At 39.3% G+C, this 19,607-nt stretch overlaps 1 protein-coding gene across 2 annotated transcripts in view; it reads left to right on the top strand.

Moving 5' to 3' along the window:
* The first annotated feature begins 4,634 nt into the window (after positions 1-4,634).
* Positions 4,635-19,607, top strand: part of LOC107683964 (jagged canonical Notch ligand 2) — a 58,757-nt gene continuing 43,784 nt past the window's right edge. For both annotated transcript variants that reach the window (XM_016480072.1, XM_016480071.1), the window contains exons 1-2: positions 4,635-4,870; positions 5,288-5,608. In XM_016480072.1, the coding sequence (XP_016335558.1) occupies positions 4,802-4,870; positions 5,288-5,608 (390 nt within the window). In that variant the 5' untranslated portion in view covers positions 4,635-4,801. The remainder of the gene's footprint in view (positions 4,871-5,287; positions 5,609-19,607) is intronic.

The following is a 19,607-nucleotide window of genomic DNA, read 5'->3' as shown; positions in this document are numbered from 1 at the left end:
AAAATCTATCTATCTATCTATCTATCTATCTATCTATCTATCTATCTATCTATCTATCTATCTAATCATCTGTCTGTCTGTCTGTCTATCGTAGTGTAGTGTTGTAGTGTTTGTATTGCAGGCTGCAGTGAATCTGTGAGTTCTCTTTCCTTGGTACAGAGTGTCAAGGTTGATTGGGCTCATTGTATAAGGTCTAATTGTAAAGATTATTGAGCAGAGCAATCTGCACCTGCTCTGAAGGAGTGAATCAGTGTGTGGGGGTGGGGGGGATTCAGGTCATCCTCAAGGGCAGACACAAGAAGCTTACACACTGCAACGTCATCAAAGACAGCCCATTGTTCTGGATAACCTATTTGTTCAATCATCATGAGACATATCTGAAGCATTGTTTTTGTATGAAACCTAATTTCAATTTGAGCACTGAATGGTGCATCAAATTCCCACTGTCTAATATGTAAGTTTACATTTTTTACAGGCATTATTTTACATACTTTGTACACTAGCACACATTGACTGAGGATGAGCTCTGTCTGTCCTAAGATGTATCCCTTGTTTAGGTTAGGGCTAGAGGAAGTACTGTTTCCTCAGAGATAAGAAGACTAAGCAGGGAACAGTGATCAGGGTGTGGGGAGCCGCAACTCTGTCAGGTGTCAGATGCCCTCATGTTATACACCACTGCAAATATGCACACCACTTTTACCATGCAAGAGGTCACAGAGTGCTTGACAGGGATTAGACCCCTGAAAAGAGATATTATTTTACAGCTGACTTTATACAATTCTCATCAGTACATATGATATTTCTCAGTCAACATTATGATTCAGATGATGATTGTTAGTTACCAATAGCAAATGAGAAAAGTACTTTAAAACACATGACAAGGAGTCATTCACGTTATGTAATGTGACATATTTCACTAGTTGTCTATCATGTCTTCATAAATGAGGCTTTGGTGTCCAACGGCTTACTAGGAGAATCGTTTTTGGAACGTGAAGAGTGAGATTCCATTGAGAACAACTGATGCCATTTCCTCATCCTCCCTTAACTTTAAAAGAGCAAACAGAAGAATAAGTAGTTTATTTCAGATTTTTAAAGCCACATGTAATTTGTATTTTTTTCCTTGATACCTTTCTGCTGTAATGCCTCATTGAAACCCATCTGCTCGGAAAAAAAAAACATTTTTGACACATTTGTTATTATGGCCATGGGCTAAAAAAACGTAAAACTCACTGACCATTGACTGACAGCCTCATGCAGGGTGTCACACCTCCACGGATGACATTAGTTAATGTCAGGGCTGGCAAGATTAGCCTTTTGCATGAAATTATATGTGAGTCACGCTTTGTAAGGATTATGTTCAGATGAAAGTAAATTGCCTCAGGTTATTGGCTAGGTATGAACAAAGGTAAAGCAAAAAATAGAAGCAAAACCTGTACTTATTTTTTCCCACTTTTTTGCCTAAAGGTAAAGCAAAAAATAAATAAATAGGGGTATAACCCAAAGTATTTGGTTGTCTATAAAATTGCTTTAGAAATGCAATCATATTGAAATGTGCACATAATAATCTGGTCACTGGACCTCATTACCATTTAAGAAATTCTCATGAAGCAATCATAATTCAGTTACTGAGTATCCTGCAGTTCCTTTTCACATTTATATGGGAAAATAATGGTAAGGATTACACAAATTAGCATTGTGTTTTTTCTTCATCAGATCTCATGTAAATATTCTGCTAATCATGCCTATATTTTGACACATTATATTTGAATGGTTGACATTTTTTGCCTTACTTCATGAGTCCAATATATGTTAACAAAAGATGTTGTTTAACCTCAAACTAAGACAAAAACTGGAGGGCATATCGAAAATATATTATGAAGAGCATTTGTGAAAAAAGATAGTAACTTCTGTGTAACTTGATGTCTAGAGGCAATAAATCTGTGTGATTTTCCTATCAATAATTTCTCACCTCTGGGAAATCTACTTATATCACATTTAATTTCCTGTGCTTGCTTTACAGTAAAATTGTAAGCCTATCGCTATGGAAACAAGCTTCAGTAATAAGGTCATGCATCAAATAAAAATTGAGCACAGCAATTCAAAAAGCAAATGGATCCCATTCATTTATAACCTGTCAGCAAGTACAAATGTTGCTATTTGATGCCCTGTTTTTGTTTGTTCTGCATGGCTGAATGATGCTGTCACTTTAACATATGGTTTTGTCAGAATCACAACAAGGGATTCATTATTTTCTGATATCAGTCGCAGCTGCCTTTTAGGAGGAAATGAGCAACTAACAATTGTGAAGCCATTAAAGTGGGTCAAGGCCATAATTGGAGATAAAAGGAAATCAATGCATTGGCCATAGGTTTATATGCGAGGCCTCAAAGGAAAAGCCATGAAATATGGATGAGGGAAGCCACCAAAACACGCCTACCAGCACCAGCATCTCTGTCCGGCAGTCCAGCATTCCCCCTTCCCCCATTGTCTCCACCACAAATCAGTTATTACCCACCCCTTCTTTCTTCTTCTTCCTCTCCCTCCAGTCTCCCCGAGTGTTCAAGTAATCGTTGCATTTATTGACAGCGTGCCTAGTGATACGGCAATTGCCAGGTGAGAGGGTGTTGGGTGGCGTAAGAAAACCAGAGCCTGTTAGGCCACACTGCCTGTCTGCGTTACTTCATGTGCTCACAAAAGCATGCAGCCTGCCTCTTAATACAAATCAGGATCAGATATATTTAAAAGTGACGGAGGAGCTCAGTACTGCCCATTTGTATGACTCCTTTACTTGACACACACAATTCAGGTCTCTCAGCCTTTATTAATGAGCTGATGATATAAATCAGGTGTGATAAATAAGGGAGACATGCAAAATGTGAAGTGTTGAGGTATTATCCAGGACCAGCTGGTCTAGCTGGTCTGTCAGCCTGGCCAAGCTGGTGTTCAGCTGGTCGGCAAGCCGGTCTCCTAGTTTACTAGCTGAACGGTGCCCAAAACCCTTCTAAAACCAGCCCACAAACCAGCTTTTTTTTTTTTTGGTTTAAGATGTTTTTAGGCTTGATTTTAAAAGTAATAGTTTGCCCAAAAATGAACACTTCCAAGATGTAGATGAGCTTTTCTTCATCAGAACAGATTTGGAGAAATAGCATTACTTGTTCACCAATGGATTCTCTGGAGTGAATGGGTGCCGTCAGAATGAGCGTTGATAAAAACATCACAATAATCCACGAGTAATCCACACGACTCCAGTCCATCATTTAAGATCTTTTGAAGGGAAAATCGGCATGTTTGTAAGAAACAAATCCATTATTAAGCATTTAAACTTTAAACCGTTCCTTCTGGCCATAATCCATAATAGTGCTTCCTCTTGTGATAAACAGTGTTGCCAGTTTAGCTTTGTAGCTAGATTTAGCGACTTCCCCGCCCCCTTTGAGACTTTTTTCAAAAGTTTAGGGACAAATATAGCAACTTCTTGGACAAACCTTATCTAAGTTCTCCTCTTGCCCACTGATCTACAATCATCTTTATATAGATCAGTGAATTTGCCATTATGATGTCATCTAGTGACATTTAGCTACCAGTTTTAGCTATTTTCAGTTGAAAGCAGTTGGCAACACTCTCATTCCCATACACTGCAGAGGATCCTTTGGTGAGCTGGTAATGTAATGCTAAATTTTCCAAATTTGTTTATATGAAGAAACAATCTTATCCATGTCTTGGATGACCTGAGGCTGAGGGTCAGCAAATTTTCATTTTTGGGTTAGCTATTCCTTTAAGATGTTTTATTCTTTTTTCTTTCCAGGATTGAGGATTGAGAACCACTGCCTTAGGTACCAAGGTAGAGCTTTACCGTTGTTTTCTGTAAATTATTTAAATATAAAGGTTTTTCGACGTTTGTCTTATGGGGTCTCGTTAATGCACATGTACAGTAGAGGGCGCTCTCACCTGCGTCAAATCCCACTAGCAGGCAGCGCACGCATCAGGACACTGAACTGCAGCGAGGATACACGGGTTTCCTGAGGCTCGGACTACTTTACGTGGTTTTGTGCTTTTCACATAACATTTTAAATTGTGAATTTCAATAAAATTTTAAAGCACTTCATTGACTTGACTGTTTTACATATAATATTGCCAAAGCATAAGCACACACAATAATAGGCTACTAAAGAAATAATAAAATAAAGTGCCAGTAATGTTAATAAAAATTATAATCACAACATAAAAGAAACTAGAATCAAACATTAAGTTAACTTTGTATATGTCAGTTTAAATGTTAGAATACACCACAGTGTTTAAAACGAATATGGTTGGATAGATACATTTCCAGCCAACGGGATCATGCTTGAGTGCTTAAAATGCTAAATCTGTTACATTTGCTGTGTGATTGTCGCTGAATGTATTTAGTAATCATTCAAATAATAATATACAAATTATGTTACAAAAATGCCAGAATTCTTGATGGAAAGGGGACCATGCGTTTTATTGCTCGTTGTGAAACAGGGGAATAGACAGCGTAAATTTTGACAATGCTCCGCCCTCGAGTGGCGGTTGGCCAAACGAATCAGTAGGAGGCTTTGTGATTGGTTCAACCAGCTGTCAATCACGCGAGATCTCTTCAGGCGTGTGGTAGCTGTGAACACATCATTTTGCCGTGAAGCGATCAGACCGAGGGAGAGATCAGACCAGACATCACCGCGCAAACACGCCACGCTTGTGAATTTTTGCATGTCAGGAGCGGAGGATCCTGTCGCCGGTCAACGGCCGTTTTCCATCTTGTATTCATAACGCATAAATCAGCGGCATGTGGAATTGTATCAGGATTAGGAATTGGCTCCCAATCGCGTGCCTGCTGTTAACGATATGGACGAAGGTGAGAGCGCTGATTGTTTCTAGTGTTGCAGATCGACTTGATTGCCATAGCAGTGATCAGCAGGCAAAAGTTGATGGGTGTGGGCTGACGATTTTAAATGAATTTTGCTCAAAGTAATCGATATTTGAATTACGCAGCCACATGTGCTCATGCATTTGGAAATGTCCGGAGATTGTAATAAGTGTTAACTTGCACCCCGTCATTTAAAATTGCTGTTCCCAGCCTCTGTACAGGTTAGCAAAATTGTAGACCGATTCTCTGGAGACTTCAATGCACAAGCGCACGCAACACATTCCCTCAAATAATGTTAGGCTGATTCAGTTTTGCAAACCCGATCTGCATCTCAATAATAAGCAACCAGTATTATGACTAACGTTACTCTGTTTATTTTATTTTTTATTCTAATCTTATTTTTAGGTGTCCCAGTCCTCTGGCTATTTTGAGCTGCAGCTGATTGCTGTAGAAAATGTAAACGGTGAGTTGTGGGACGGGGAATGTTGCGACGGCACGCGGAACTCTCAAGACCAGCGCTGCGTACGGGACGAGTGCGATACTTACTTTAAAGTGTGTCTGAAGGAGTACCAGTCTGAAGTCACCACCACTGGACCGTGCACGTTTGGCTCTGGATCTACTGACGTTCTCGGTGGAAATATATTTTCTTTTAAGACTGCAAAGAACAACCCCAGCAAAATGAGCGATGTGGGAAAGATCATCATTCCCTTTCACTTCGCCTGGCCGGTAAGTGCGCGTCTCTGCATGGGCTATAATAATAATGCGCCGCGGTGAGCTGTCACTGCTCGGAAGTTGAGTGCACTATATTGTTACTGTGATGACAGGGTCTCGTTTTTTAATCGTGGGCGTGTAAGGCTGCTGTGTCCTAACGATTTTTGTGTAGAAAAAGGTTATAATGGTTAAGAACGGTTATCTTTAGTGCATTCACTTTGCTGTGCGTGTTTGAAACTGGCTGCTATAAGTTGCATTTAAGGCGACACACATTTCTTAAAGAGATAGTTCACTCATAAATCCAATAATAATCTAAAATAAGTCTTGTACTCACCCTCATCATGTTGTTTCAAACCTGTATGACTTATTCGCTTTCCTTGGAGCACAAAAGGAGATTGAACGGAATGACAGTCACTTGCATTGTAAGTGAATGGGGACTGCCATTCTGCTAACGGAAGAAAGTCAGGTTTGAAACCATACCGTAGCTGGTTGTGTCTCATTTTTGGGCACCACAGGCGCGAGAATAACGCTGACTAGGTAGGCATCTTACTAGGTTCTGACTTCTCCGTTGATTTCAGTTGACTTCGAGTGAAGCGAATCTTTCTCAAAGCTTCTAGTGTACTTGATATTCAAATATGACGCGCAATCCAGCGGCAGCTGCATTTCCCGTAATTGTGGTGTTACTGGTTTTTGTGAATTTGTTAAAATGCTCTTTTGTAGCTTATAACATTTACAAAAATGTAGCACGGCAACCAATGTTTCAGCTAAACTCCATAGTTACTGCTCTTATTGTTAGGGGAAACTTGGAGTGTTGTAGCCTAACGCGTTTCAACGTGGTTTCCTATCAAACTTTGATATTTCCAAATTATTATTATTATTGTTTTGCTTCAAATTAGTAGAAACATTTATTAAAATAATCACAGATCTAGATGTGAAATTATACTTTTTTTTTTTAAACTTAATTAAAATAAGTTTTAATCAGTAAAACTGACAGCGCTAATAAATTATTTTAGAATCACCTTCAAACAATGTGAGAAGCTTCTAGATTTTTGATCAGTTTATATATTTTGTCATTAGTGGCTAATATTGCACTTTTATATTAGTTAGTACACAATAACTAGTAACTCTGGGATTTTAGTAGAAATATAGTTACCATGGCAATTTGTTGTAAGGGTAGCCTTGTACTACTTGCATCTCCCTTGTGTTGATGTGTGAAAAACTTATCAAGTGTCTCTCCAGACACGCAGGCACATTACTGATGCTGATATCAGGTAGCAAATCGCTGCAATGTTTTATGCAGTTCGGTGTCACACCCGCAAACAACAACAGCAACAACAGCAACAACAACAAAAACGAGATGTCATGTAGTATTGACTGTCAGCTTTGGATGGCAGCCCAGTTAGGCACACACTCACCTGGCAGACCCCTAAACTAACCCTCCCGTAGGCATAAAAAACTAACCCCCACCCAACACACAAACACTCAACCGTTTAAGTTAATGTGTAACATGCTATCAAACTGACCCTTTCGGGGCCGCCTTTGATGCTACACCTGCTTCTCTTTTGACCACCGCTTGAAATTTCGCTTCGATATGTCCCTGTATAACTCGGATCACATGATGTGTGGTTGTAGATCTGTGTCTGAAAGCCTGTGATTGAGTTTGAATTTCAAATGCTGTGTGTTTGCAGTTTCTTAGTGTCTCATGGATGCTAATGAAATTGCCAGAGGAATGTGTTCTTGAGTGCCTATGAATCCGGACATCTGTTTGATGTGCTCGGTGTAACCTAATCTAGAGTGCATTGTATAAAGATATCTAGCACCTCACCCAGAGGCTTGGAGATTTAGTCCACCACCTGTCGGAGGTGCAGTTTGTTTTCTTTTAGCCTATCTCTGGTTTGTTTGTCAAGATTTCAGAGATTGGATTTGGTAAAGCCGTTGCCTTGATAGTTTGCTTATTAGTATCAATACAGATTTCCCGATTTGATTGATAAAAGCTTTCAATTTAATTTGATTCCTTTTGCTACTGCATGTGGAATTCCAGTACATTTTAAATGCCATTTCTTGTGATTGTAACAATGTTTTGTTATAACAATGTGGGAACATATATGCTTTTAATATTTTCAGTCTTTATTCTTGTGTAAAATTATTATAAAATTACACTTAGACTTCTCTGAAAGAGTAAAATTAGTCTTTTCGAATGATTCATTACAACGATCCACTCAAAAGAGTCATTTGTTTATGAATTTGACTACACTAGTTGCATTTTTTGTTTTGATTCACTAAAAAGAACTAGTTCATGAGAGTCATTTGTTTGTGAATCAGACAACACTGTTCACGCTGTGTGTATTATTGCATGCAACCTGTGAGGAACGTGTTTTTGCTATTATTTTGTTGTTTTTATCATATCAAATAAAATTTGGACGGCAAACTAGAGTAAAATATGGCTTTTTTTTTGTAGTAGTGGGAATGCAGGAAACACTTGCATGGAGTTAAAGATTGATTGATTTTTTTTTTGTTTTTTAAAGAAGTGCATATCAAGATTGAAATGCACTTATGTGCTACCTAGATCTACTTAGGTGATTTTATCAGTTAGGGTGTATTCACACCAGGAAAGTCCGCTAGTTCACTCGGGTCCACCCCCGAGTGCAATTGCTGTATTCACACCTGCCCAAAAGATCCGCACCAAGGGGGGAAACGAACTCGAGTCTGATTCAATCAAACCTAACAAGACAGGTGTGAATACACCCTTAGTCTTATTGTTTCGTTTTTTTTTTTCAATGCAGACTTTGAGCCAATAGGTTAGTAAGATCCTCATCTGTTAGTTCTAGTCCCTTGCAGTTGTGTAACATAGAGATGAGTTACAGTTTTAGTGGATGTGCAACTCCAGCGTAAGAGATGGAGAGACAGTAAAGAGCCTCTCTGGTGGCACAGTGAATGTTAATGATAGAGACGGCAGCTGTATCTGTCCGTCAGAGTGGAGGACCACTACGCTTCAAGGCTAAACGGCAGTGTCAGCCACACCTGATTGGGAGCTTGCTGGGCAGTTGCTAGGAGACCGTTACATGGGCCTTTAGTAAACAATTATCTATTGCCCTCCGAGTTCCCTTCCCCCTTAACTGGTCTTTCAGCGGAGCCACTCGTTCTCGTCTCACCTGGGAAAGAAGTGCTAGAGCCTCACAACTGATTACACTATTGACTGTGTAATTAGCCAGTCACAGCTGGCTGTGTCTCCGGTCAACAAAAAGCAGTAATTGTCCAGTTCAGCATCAGAGCAGGTGGCTGTTGATTGGGACTCATTATAGATCGCTGCTCCCCCAAGGCCTCAAAATTTCCAAGTAAGCAGTGTCCATCTTTTGTTTTTGTCTTTTATGGGGGTTGACCGGAAGTCACGGTAAAGTCGTGGGTGGGATGGTGTCACATTTTCACATGCTGCCTTTTAAGAATTGTACCAAATTCATTGAAACAAAATAAGGAATGACAGGTACAAGTTAGATATATGCAGTCGGACGTGTTTTTAGGAATTATTTACGTAGTTCTAGTGTTTAAAAACAAATAGAAAGAGTGCGACGGAATGAAAACAATACATTTTTAAAAGTTACTATTGTAAAACTTGACACAGCATCTTAAAAAGCAATGTTTGCGGTGGGACTCTTTAAAAAACAGAGTGATATGCAATAGCCAAAGACATGAGTCTGTTTGTGTATGGATGTTGAAGTGCCACTTTAAAATGTTAAATTTAGACATACATCTTTTACAAGAGACTTTTATAGTTACAAACTATCTAGCTAGCTATTAGCATGTTAATTAACACATCGCTTTTAAAAATCTAGAAAGTATGGCAATATTGTACAATAAGGTTGATGAATGATAACTTAGTTCGATCGCTAACATGAACAATTAACAAAACATTAATCTATTCTAATTAATACATTTTCTATAAATGTATATATATTTGTAACGTTTCTTATTAATTTATAAATATTAATACTTTTTATTAACCTAGATTAATAAATGCTGTTAAAACAATTGTTAATTTTTAATTTGTGATTTCTAATGCATTAACCATATTGTGAAGTGTTACCAAAAACACTAGTTCCTCACTACTAGAGTAGTCAGTTATTGGACGTGACTAGTTGACTTGTGACAAATCTCTAGATCAAATAAGCGAGTCAAGGCAGAGTAGCTTTCGTTTTAACTGGCTGAACTATTCGCAGTCATCTGCAGTGGTTTGTGATGTTACAGGAAGAGCCAGTATTGATTCCTGTCTCTCCATGGAGACCCGCTGTGGTGATTCACCAGGAAGTTTAAGATCATGAAGAATCTCTAGCTGGATGTGAGACTCTCTCTCTTTCCCTTCCTGACCCTGAAATAGCTTTTTGTTCTGCCACCATAATAAACATTTTCTTTCTTGTGATCTGGGGCAGAGCACGGCTTTTTGTACCCATGTCTTCCCATTAAACGAAGGGAAAAGCTGCATTTTCCCTCTCCTGAATGCAGCAGTCATGGTAGAGGTATTTTTAGCAGCAGAGAGACCGGACCAATTAAGAGGCAATGTGCCTGAGGTGACTTTATGAAGCAACCTTTTATGATACAATGTGGGTTGAGAGAGGTTGTTTTTGGTTATATTGCATTTTGTAAACACGGACAGTTTTACCGCCTAGTTTTGACCACGTTTAATTGTAAAATAGCTATTTTACAGGGGGATGGGGATTTCAAAATAATGATATAAAGAGAGACCGTTTGGACACTTCGTGAAGTATATGAGCCAGGCACTTCCTACTCCATCACTCCCACATGATGGACTCTTTAAACCCATGAAAACAGTCTATTTAGAAGGGCCTCTGCCAAAATGCTGTTAATCGATTAATGACTAAATGCTTGAATTGAAAACCCACTTCTTGGTAACATGATTGTGACGGTAGGGTTCTGACAAGGGTTAAAGTGATAGTTCACACAAAAATGAAAATATTATAAATATAAATATAAAATCTGTAAGTAATTACTCATCCTCATGTCGTTCCAAACCCGTAAGACCTTTGTTCATCTTCAGAACACAAATTAAGATCTTTTTGAAAACCGAGAGCTTTCTGGCCCTGCATAAACAGCAACACAACTGACACGTTCAAGGCCCAGAAAGGTAGTGAGGACATTGTTAAAGTAGTCCATTTGACAGTTTGCATGTCGTGGTACTCTCATGAACACACGTCAAAGACACGGAAGAGAAGAAATTGTTGAATCAGGTCACTGGTTTTTTTTTTTTGCACACTAAAAGTATTCTCGTAGCTTCATAACATCGCGGTTGAACCACTGATGTCACATGGTTTTGTGACATTTGAAGATGACTGAAGGTTTTACGGGTTTGGAACGATATGACGGTGAGTAATTAATGACAGAATTTACATTTTTAGGTGAACTATCTTTTTAAGGCCTGTGTACACCAACTACGATAACTATAACCACAAAGTTTTAACAATCCTTCTAATTCTATAAGAACAGAGAAGTCCACACCACAGCTATTATAATAATGCAATGTCATAAAAATCACTTTTTTCCAGGTGATAAACTATAAAACATCAACAGCCAATCAGGATCCACTTGACTTTAAAGAGCTCGAGCATTTAAAATGGCAGACGACAACTGCAGCTTGTGCTTCTAATTCTTCACAGAATGTTATCGTCACAATATATATCCTTATATTTATTTTTTCTTTATAATTATCATTCTTAGTGTGAATGAGCCTTTAGACCTGGCATCAGGAAGGGAGAGCTGAAGAAAAAGCACTCTTCTTTTGTGCGGTACTTCAGCTGAGTACCTAAGAAAGCATGTCAGTGCTTTTAGAGTATGTTGATATCTTGAGCGTCACCCTCATGAAAAGTGCAAGATAAACAGGTTCCCAACAGAAGAGCTTCCATTAGGTTGAATGTACCGAGCCACCAGTGGTGGACATGATTGTATTAGGCAGTACAATTATAATGGACTTTCTGTCTCCCCTGAGAAGGGTCATAGAAAACATGGGGTCCTTTCAGAAGTGGGAGTTAGCGAGCTTAACCCTGACGTCCCTTCCCAATAACACTGGAAGCTAGTGTGTGTGTGAAAGAGAGAACCGTTTCTGTTGTTAGCCCCTGGTGCTCAACTAATTGTTTTCAACTACCCATGATGCTCTACCTCCCTGGTACTAAGTTTCCCCTTTGCTTCAGCACAATTTCACAAATGACAGCGTGAATGATGATCGTTTTTTTTCTTTCCAGCTGTATGAATATGTTCATGGGGAGCCTGATTGTTTTTGCTGTGTTGGCGTACATGGATGTGGCGTGTGTGTGACTGTGTCTGACTAATGCATGTGCATCTTCCTGTGCGAGCTAGTAGGCTAATGAATTGTGAGCAGGTGTGCTGCAGTGATTAAAGTGCATTACCGTGCAGCAAGTTTAATTCCCGCTTGACTTCTGACCTTGTTCAAGATGATAATGATTGTAATGCAGTTGTAGCCCATGTGGCCATAACAGCACTCTGTTAGCTTGCTATACTGCAACTAGGGCTTTTCAGCGAGAAGTGAAGCTGCTTAGCAATGGCTCTGCCGTTTTAACTAGATGCTGAAACCGGAGTAATCAGCAGTACTGTAACTGGACAAGACCGACAGGGAGACAACTGGCTTGTCAGATGGTTTGATGATGAGCTAGCAGTCTAGGGTGTCAAATGGCTGCCTCACTGTAGTAACCGAGGGCCTGCACTGCTTGCCAAATGGGAGGTTGCCCATGAGCAATTTATGGAATATTGTCATTCCATATTGGGGTTATAGCACCAATGTAGGAGCAGCTATCAGGTGGAAGAGTTTCACAGATGTAGTTGATGTGTTCATGTTAATTTTTTGGAAGCCTACTTTAGATTAGTATGGCCGGACTAATGTGTAATACACGGTTTGGAAGGATGTAGAGCTGTGAGAACTGATCCAGGCTGGCATCTTTAGGAGATTTGTGAGCTGTGCCCACTGGAATATGGCAGCTTCCAACCTCACAGCCTGTTTCTATTGCTGCCAAGCAGCCATGCTAGTCTCAGTTTCTACAAATGCTGCAGTTAAACCTTCTCTGAAATTGAGAAGATCTGAACGATCGATGTGTGTACTGGTGATTGATTTGTAATTAGCCTTTTTTTCCATCACTATACTGTACTGTATTATACCTCTTAAAATATGTATTTTTATACTATTTTTACAGTCAAATTATACAAGTATATTGTAATTCCAGTGCTTAAGTCTTTTTAATCTATGCACAATCAGCTTGTAACACTCCAAAGATAAAGGAAAACTTGAAATCGCATCATATGACCCCTTTAAGGCAAACATCAGGTTGTATGATAGGCTTGATTTGGATAACATCAAAAAATGATTATGTTTTGATGACGTAATAGTAAGTTTGACTGTTAGTTAACTTGATTTTGTCCATGAAATGAGGGACAACATGGTGGGCATTGTATTGTACCTTTTAAACGGCTTATATGCACTTTTTTTTTTTACCTCCAAAACTTTAAGCTTTAATATCAACCACTTTCTTAGTTTTTCATCAGTACTGGTTACATGTTTTTAAAATATTTTATTGTATATTTTGAGACAGTTTACAAAAAAGTCACAATTAAATTTTTTTTGAGTAGTTCAATGTTTTAATTTCTGTAGGACACCTTGTTCTCAGGGTAAGATAACCCATACACACCTTTGCTTGTGTTTCTATATGGACTGTAACTCTGTTTCTCTCTGTGTGTGTGTGTGTGTGTGTGTGTGTGTGTGTATTTGCGGCCACTGCCGTCCCTTCCTGCTTAATTAGCACCCAGAGGGGAGGAGTTTGTTCTGTTGTATTGTCATTGCTAATGATTTTGTTGGCATAGCAGCGGAATGCTAAATGGGCCGTGTGTGTACACACTCACCCAGAGCATGCCCTTCGTTGGCCAAGTCTGCAGCGATAAGCACCACGCAAGCATAATTCTGCATCTCGCTTGGTGTTCCAGCCTTTCAGACTCGCCGGACTCTCGTCCGACTTGCTTTATTGATAATGGTGTCTCATGGGTATGCAAGGTTAACTAGACTCATTGTAGTCGATGATGATGCTTTATTATTGTGTCTGTAGAAACTTAACCCCCGTGTGGGAGTTTGCTGAAAGAGGGGAGGTTACCGAGCACAGAATATCATTTACTGGCTCTAGGGCCCAGAGTGCACGTCGGGCTGCATCTTCCTGTCCTCCCAGGGCCATAATGCCGCTTAAACAAAGCTATTGTTGGCTTTTGTGCTCTGGAAGCCTGGCAGAAAATGACAATTGACTGATTCGAAACAAGTCGTGTCATATGGACTTGTTGTGTGGAGAGGTCATGGCTGCAGTGGATTTCTGGAATGGAATAGTCATGGATTGCTCATCCAAAGTTGGGTTGTTGATGAGGATGGATGGGAAAGACCTTTCACATTGGCCTCTGGAAGAGGGACCAACAAAGCCTCCTAGAAATCCCTTTTCAGCTAAACTGTTTCGGTTGGGGCTGAAGGAAGGGTTTTCGACGAGGGTGGGAAAGACTTTCCACATTGTTCTCAGAACGAGGCCATCAAAGCCACCCAAAATCCCTCTTGAGCTACAGGTTGGGTTAGGGTGTTCCTCCAGGTTCTTCCCTAGCAATTTTTGCCAGCCATTTTCTTTGATCCTATCCCCTGCCCACCCTGCTCTCCTGTCATTACCCAGATCCAAAGAGCTGTTTCCTTTGGTTTAATTAGACTGCAAGCTCAATGTTGTTTTCCTCAGAGAGTTGTTGTGGCTGGTCTTGTGAGAAAGCTGGATACTTGGGACAAAAAAATGGGGTTGTGGGTTTAGAATTTAAGATGGATGTGTGATCGATATAGGGTTGACAGACTAGGAGAGGGCGAGAGAAAGCACAAATGAAATGACCTGGTCACCACTGTCGGCAGTGTGGCCGAGACCCCTGTGTATTGGTGATGGAGCAGGGGACACCTTTCTCTTGTGAGTGATTGATTACAGAGCTGGCTTTTCAACCTCCTCTTCCCACCACTGAGGGCATGATGTGGGCCCTGCGAGGTGACTGGACCTCCCCGACACCCCCGATCACTCCCCAACCAAGTCTAGACTTGTTTGACACAAACATGACCTTGTCATGCTGGGGTGGGTGACAGCCATCATCACATCGCTCATTGCCTGTTCTAGAGGGCCGTTGAGAACAAAGTGCCCTCATTTGTGATCAGACCTGTGCTGCAGGACCCTGGGGAATAACACGGAGTCTGAATTTGCACCGTCTTGATGAATTTATCTGCTCTGATTGCACTGTACTTCCTAAAGGGGAAGGGTGTGCTGAATTTATGAAAGGGGGTTGGCTTTTTGATTTATGTCCACCATTTTTCATGTATTACTGAATGCATTGTTTTCGAGTTTAGGCTTTAGATGTCCTGCTTCTTCAATTGTATAATTTCCTGCAATTCTTAAATTGTTGGAAATTGTATAGATGAAGACATAAATTACTGATAAAAGAACCAAGTAGACCTATCCATTCTGTTTTGTTTTCTCTAAATACATTACAAATAAAACACTAAAGACTAAAATAAATTGTTTTAAAGGGGTCATCAGATGCTAAATTCACTATTAGATGTTGATTGATCATAAATGTGTATTGGCAGTGTGTGTACACATCTACCCTATAATAAAAATCCACCCAGTGGTTTTTATTTAATCCCTAAAAATAATATCCCCTTTTTCAAATCAGGACATTCTCAGCCTTTTGTCTGTGTGACGTTACACGGACGAAGGCCGCTCCCACAATTGTTGATTGACACTGGCGTTTTACCTTAGACCCGCCCTGAGTGAACTGTTAACAGTCCGACCGCCATTGTTTCGATGCCGGAACAGGGACGTAGACAAGAATGTCTCCATAGCGATTGAGGTGTTTTGTTGTTGGATGTAATAATGAACATAGCAGTGATCATTTACTCCCGAATCTGAGCCGGTGAATACGCAGAGGATTACATTTGTTTGTGAAGGGATGGCCTCCCGATCTGCCTAAATGCGTTTATGTTCGCACGAATCATTCGTGATCCAGCTTCACCTACAGAAGAAGTGAGCATAAGGGGATTTTTTATGAATCTTTGCAATCGCTATTCCTAATAACGTGCTAGTTAGCAAGATTCATGGCTAAATGCGGCTAAAGTAAACAGTCTCTCAGAGAATGGCTCATCACCCCATAGAGGAGAGGGGCGGGGTGAGCAGAGCTCATTAGCATTTAAAGCAACATGCAAAAAAACGGTTTGATTTCTGCAGAGCTGATTTTGACAAGGTAAAAAGGGTGTTGTTTTACACTACCATTGATACATTTTTACCAAAGTATGTTATAGACTTTTCATTAACCCTCAAAGACCGAGACAGCCACCCGCGGCTAAAAATAACTATTGTTCTTAAATGTTTAATAACTTTTGAACTGCCAATCCTATCTGAATCTCCAATTAAATCTCTAAATATTCAGAGGCTCCGTAGTGTACGTTATTACGTCATCACATTTTGACAACTTTGATTTGTCAGAAGAAACCAATGCATTTCGTTCCTCTGAGCCAAACAGGAACGATTGTTGATGCTTAGTCCCACCCCCGTGCCCAGATTGGTTCAAACAGTCCCATATTCAACCAATAAACATAGGTTTTGGTCTTTTGAACCACATTTTAGGATTTTTCACTGGAAAGTTGACCAAACCAAATGCAAAGTGAAAGTAAAGTCTGTCGTGCATGCATGAAAACAAACACAAAATAACACATTTGCATGAGAGAACTCTCTGAAAAAGCCCAGAAAAACACACGTCTGAGTACTTTGACAAACCAAAAACAAGGATGAAACAGCGGTACATATCGGATAAAGCACTGGAATTTATGTCTTCGCGTCGCTAGGTGATGTCCCGGTAAAATCGATTCTGACGCAGAGTACAGCCAGCGGATCGATCATTTATATTATGTATATTGTATATACATACATTATATGTAAATAATTCTTATATAGCATAGTTCATAAAGATAATTTTCACTATTTTTTTCTGTTGCACTCTGTATATTTCTCACTCATTTGTGACCCTGGACCACAAAACCAGTCTTAAGTCAAGACTGAGACAGCCGCCCACGGCTAAAAAATAACTATTGTTCTTAAATGTTTAATAAGTTTTGAACCGCTAATCCTACATTTGTCTCATTTGGATATTCAGAGGCTCCGTAGCGTACGTGATTACATCATCACATTTTGACAATATTGATTCGTGAGAAGAAACCAATGCATTTCGTCCTCTGAGCCAAACAGGAACGATTGTTGATGCTTAGTCCCATCCCCGTGCCCAGATTGGTTCAAACAGTCCCATATTCAACCAATAAACATAGGTTTTGGTCTTTTGAACCACATTTTAGGATTTTTCACTGGAAAGTTGACCAAACCAAATGCAAAGTGAAAGTAAAGTCTGTCGTGCATGCATGAAAACAAACACAAAATAACACATTTGCATGAGAGAACTCTCTGAAAAAGCCCAGAAAAACACACGACTGAGTACTTTGGCATAAATCAACCCAAAAACAAGGATGAAACAGCGGTACATATCGGATAAAGCACTGGAATTTATGTCTTCGCGTCGCTAGGGGATGTCACGGTAAATTCGATTCCAACGCAGAGTACAGCCAGCGGATCAATCATTTATATTATGTACCGTATTGACCCGAATATAAGACGATGTTTTTTTCTTGGAAATACATCTGAAAAAACGCGGTCGTCTTATATTCAGGGTCTAGACTTTGACATGTCAATAATACACCCACAACAATAGGTGGCGCCAAATACGCTTAAAACGAGTGTGCCATGAAATACGTAATGTAATGCGTGTTGTAAAGATCGCGAGTAAAAACAAAAGAAAACCTTACAGCTGCATGAGTCGTGACTGTCACGTTAGCCTGATGGGACCAAACTCCCTTTGTGATTTTAAAACGTAAGACAGTACCCAGATTTGAAGACTACAGTAAGATTTAACTTGTACTGTTAATAAGATTTTGGTAGACTACTATTAGATGGATAGCCTAAATGTCCTAATTCAGATGGGCTTCCTGTTTTTCTTTTTTTTTTAATGGTATATCAAAAAGTGTATATTTTTTAAATGTGATTGTTGGTAAATTTGACCAGTTTTACCATACTTTCAAAACAAAAATTAAAATAGGAAAAATATGCAATATGAAAATAATTGAAGACAAAATGTGTTTTACTGAGAAAAAACAAGATTTGGTTTTTAAAAAGCCTTTTTCCAAAAGGTACATCTGGAAAAAGGGGGGTCGTCTTATAATCAGGGTCATCTTATATTCGGGCCAATACGGTATATTATGTAAATAATTCTTATATAGTTCATAAAGATAATTTTCACTATTTTTTCTGTTGCAATCTGTATATTTCTCACTGATTTTGTGTGTAGTTTGTGAATCATTTGCACTGTTTGTATTTTTGTTGCAGAAGACAATTTGTGCAATTGTTTTCACTAAATTTCTGCACGGTTTGTGTTTGTTGTTGTTCATACTCAGATTGAAAATATATTTCTCTGAAAAAAAGTCACTTTTTTTCACTGTGTTTTGTTATTAACACTGATTCCATTTTCTTTACTCCCTAAACATTTTTTTGTGGACACATCTATATTGTTAGTAAACTAAATAGACCTGTTTTTCATTGAAAAGCGCCTATAACAATATTGTAATAAATGGCTATAACTTGCTTGGGGAATGTTATATGTAGACAATTTTGTTTGGAAGTGTAAAACACCCAGATACAACTTTCTAAAGAAAAAAATCCAAACTTCAGGAGTTTCTGTTTGAGTACACAATTGTTGCTTGCGTTTTTCTTAAAATTCTGTAAATTCATTCATTCTTCGAGAAAACAAAAGGAAAACTTGAGAATTTAAATTAGCTAGACTGAAACGTCATGTTCTCCTGTTTACCGCTGTGCTGACTGCTAGAATAGGTCTAAAAAAACAAAGAAAAGTGCAGTCGTGTCAGGTGCCCCAAAAATGTTCTAGGTCTTTAAGGGTTAAGACCCTAAAGAATCATATCAACTTGTGGAAAATGAGCATCCGATGACCCCTTTAAATCCTACAATTTTGGCACTGCAATAGTATACTGCACAGTACAAAAGTGGATATTGATTGTGAGGTTAGCTAAAGATTATATTTAACAAAAATATGGAAAACGAACATGCACAATTAAACTCACAGTATCAGCTGATACCAATTCTTTAATTTCTAATATTGCTAGATATGGTGATATACTGTGCATCACTAATCAATATTCTATTTGCTCAGCTGCAGTTCAAAACTGCATGCATTCATTGCCTTATTGCTTAGCAAGGATTAAATATTTTGATTGAAAATTGATTTCAGCATCATTTTGAGCTAATTCAATATGTCAAACTGGAATGAGGATTTTCTTATTGCATCACAAAATCTTGAGGACATGCTCTGCTCCAAAACTATCTGTTAGTTTTGGGAAACCGATTAAAAAAAATCCTTTCAGGGTCCTTTAATTGGCCTGGTGGTGTCTTACATTTTGTGGTAATTGATGGTTGTGGTCAGTGTTGTCCACTGTCACTTCACCCTCAGTTTGGCCCAAATCTCTGTGTCAGTCAACAGTTCAGCTAAAAAGATGGGATTGACATCCCAGATTAATGGAGATTATATGCTGTGGCCACTTGTCATGGAATGAATAAATGACCTGCGGGTCCCCTGAGGACAATCAATCAAAGTCTGGCACAGAACTTGTGCGACTGATGTAGACTTGCCGCGATAGACTGTGTTGACGGTGATACTGGTGTTAAGCCGCAACACTGGTTACATCACTTACCCCCCGCGTCACCGACCCCCACCGTCGTTTAGATTTTTTATAGAAATAAAAATCATTTAGTTCAGTAAAAGAACAGACACTACAATTAAAAACTGAATGCGGCTGCTCAATGCAGCGTGCCGAACGACAGTCGCATCACAGATC

This window comes from Sinocyclocheilus anshuiensis, unplaced genomic scaffold (assembly GCF_001515605.1).
Source record: "Sinocyclocheilus anshuiensis isolate Anshui unplaced genomic scaffold, SAMN03320099.WGS_v1.1 scaffold637, whole genome shotgun sequence".
NCBI classification, from domain to species: domain Eukaryota; kingdom Metazoa; phylum Chordata; class Actinopteri; order Cypriniformes; family Cyprinidae; genus Sinocyclocheilus; species Sinocyclocheilus anshuiensis.
The sequence above is the reverse complement of the archived record's forward strand: the minus strand, read 5'-3'. Positions and strand labels throughout refer to the sequence as shown.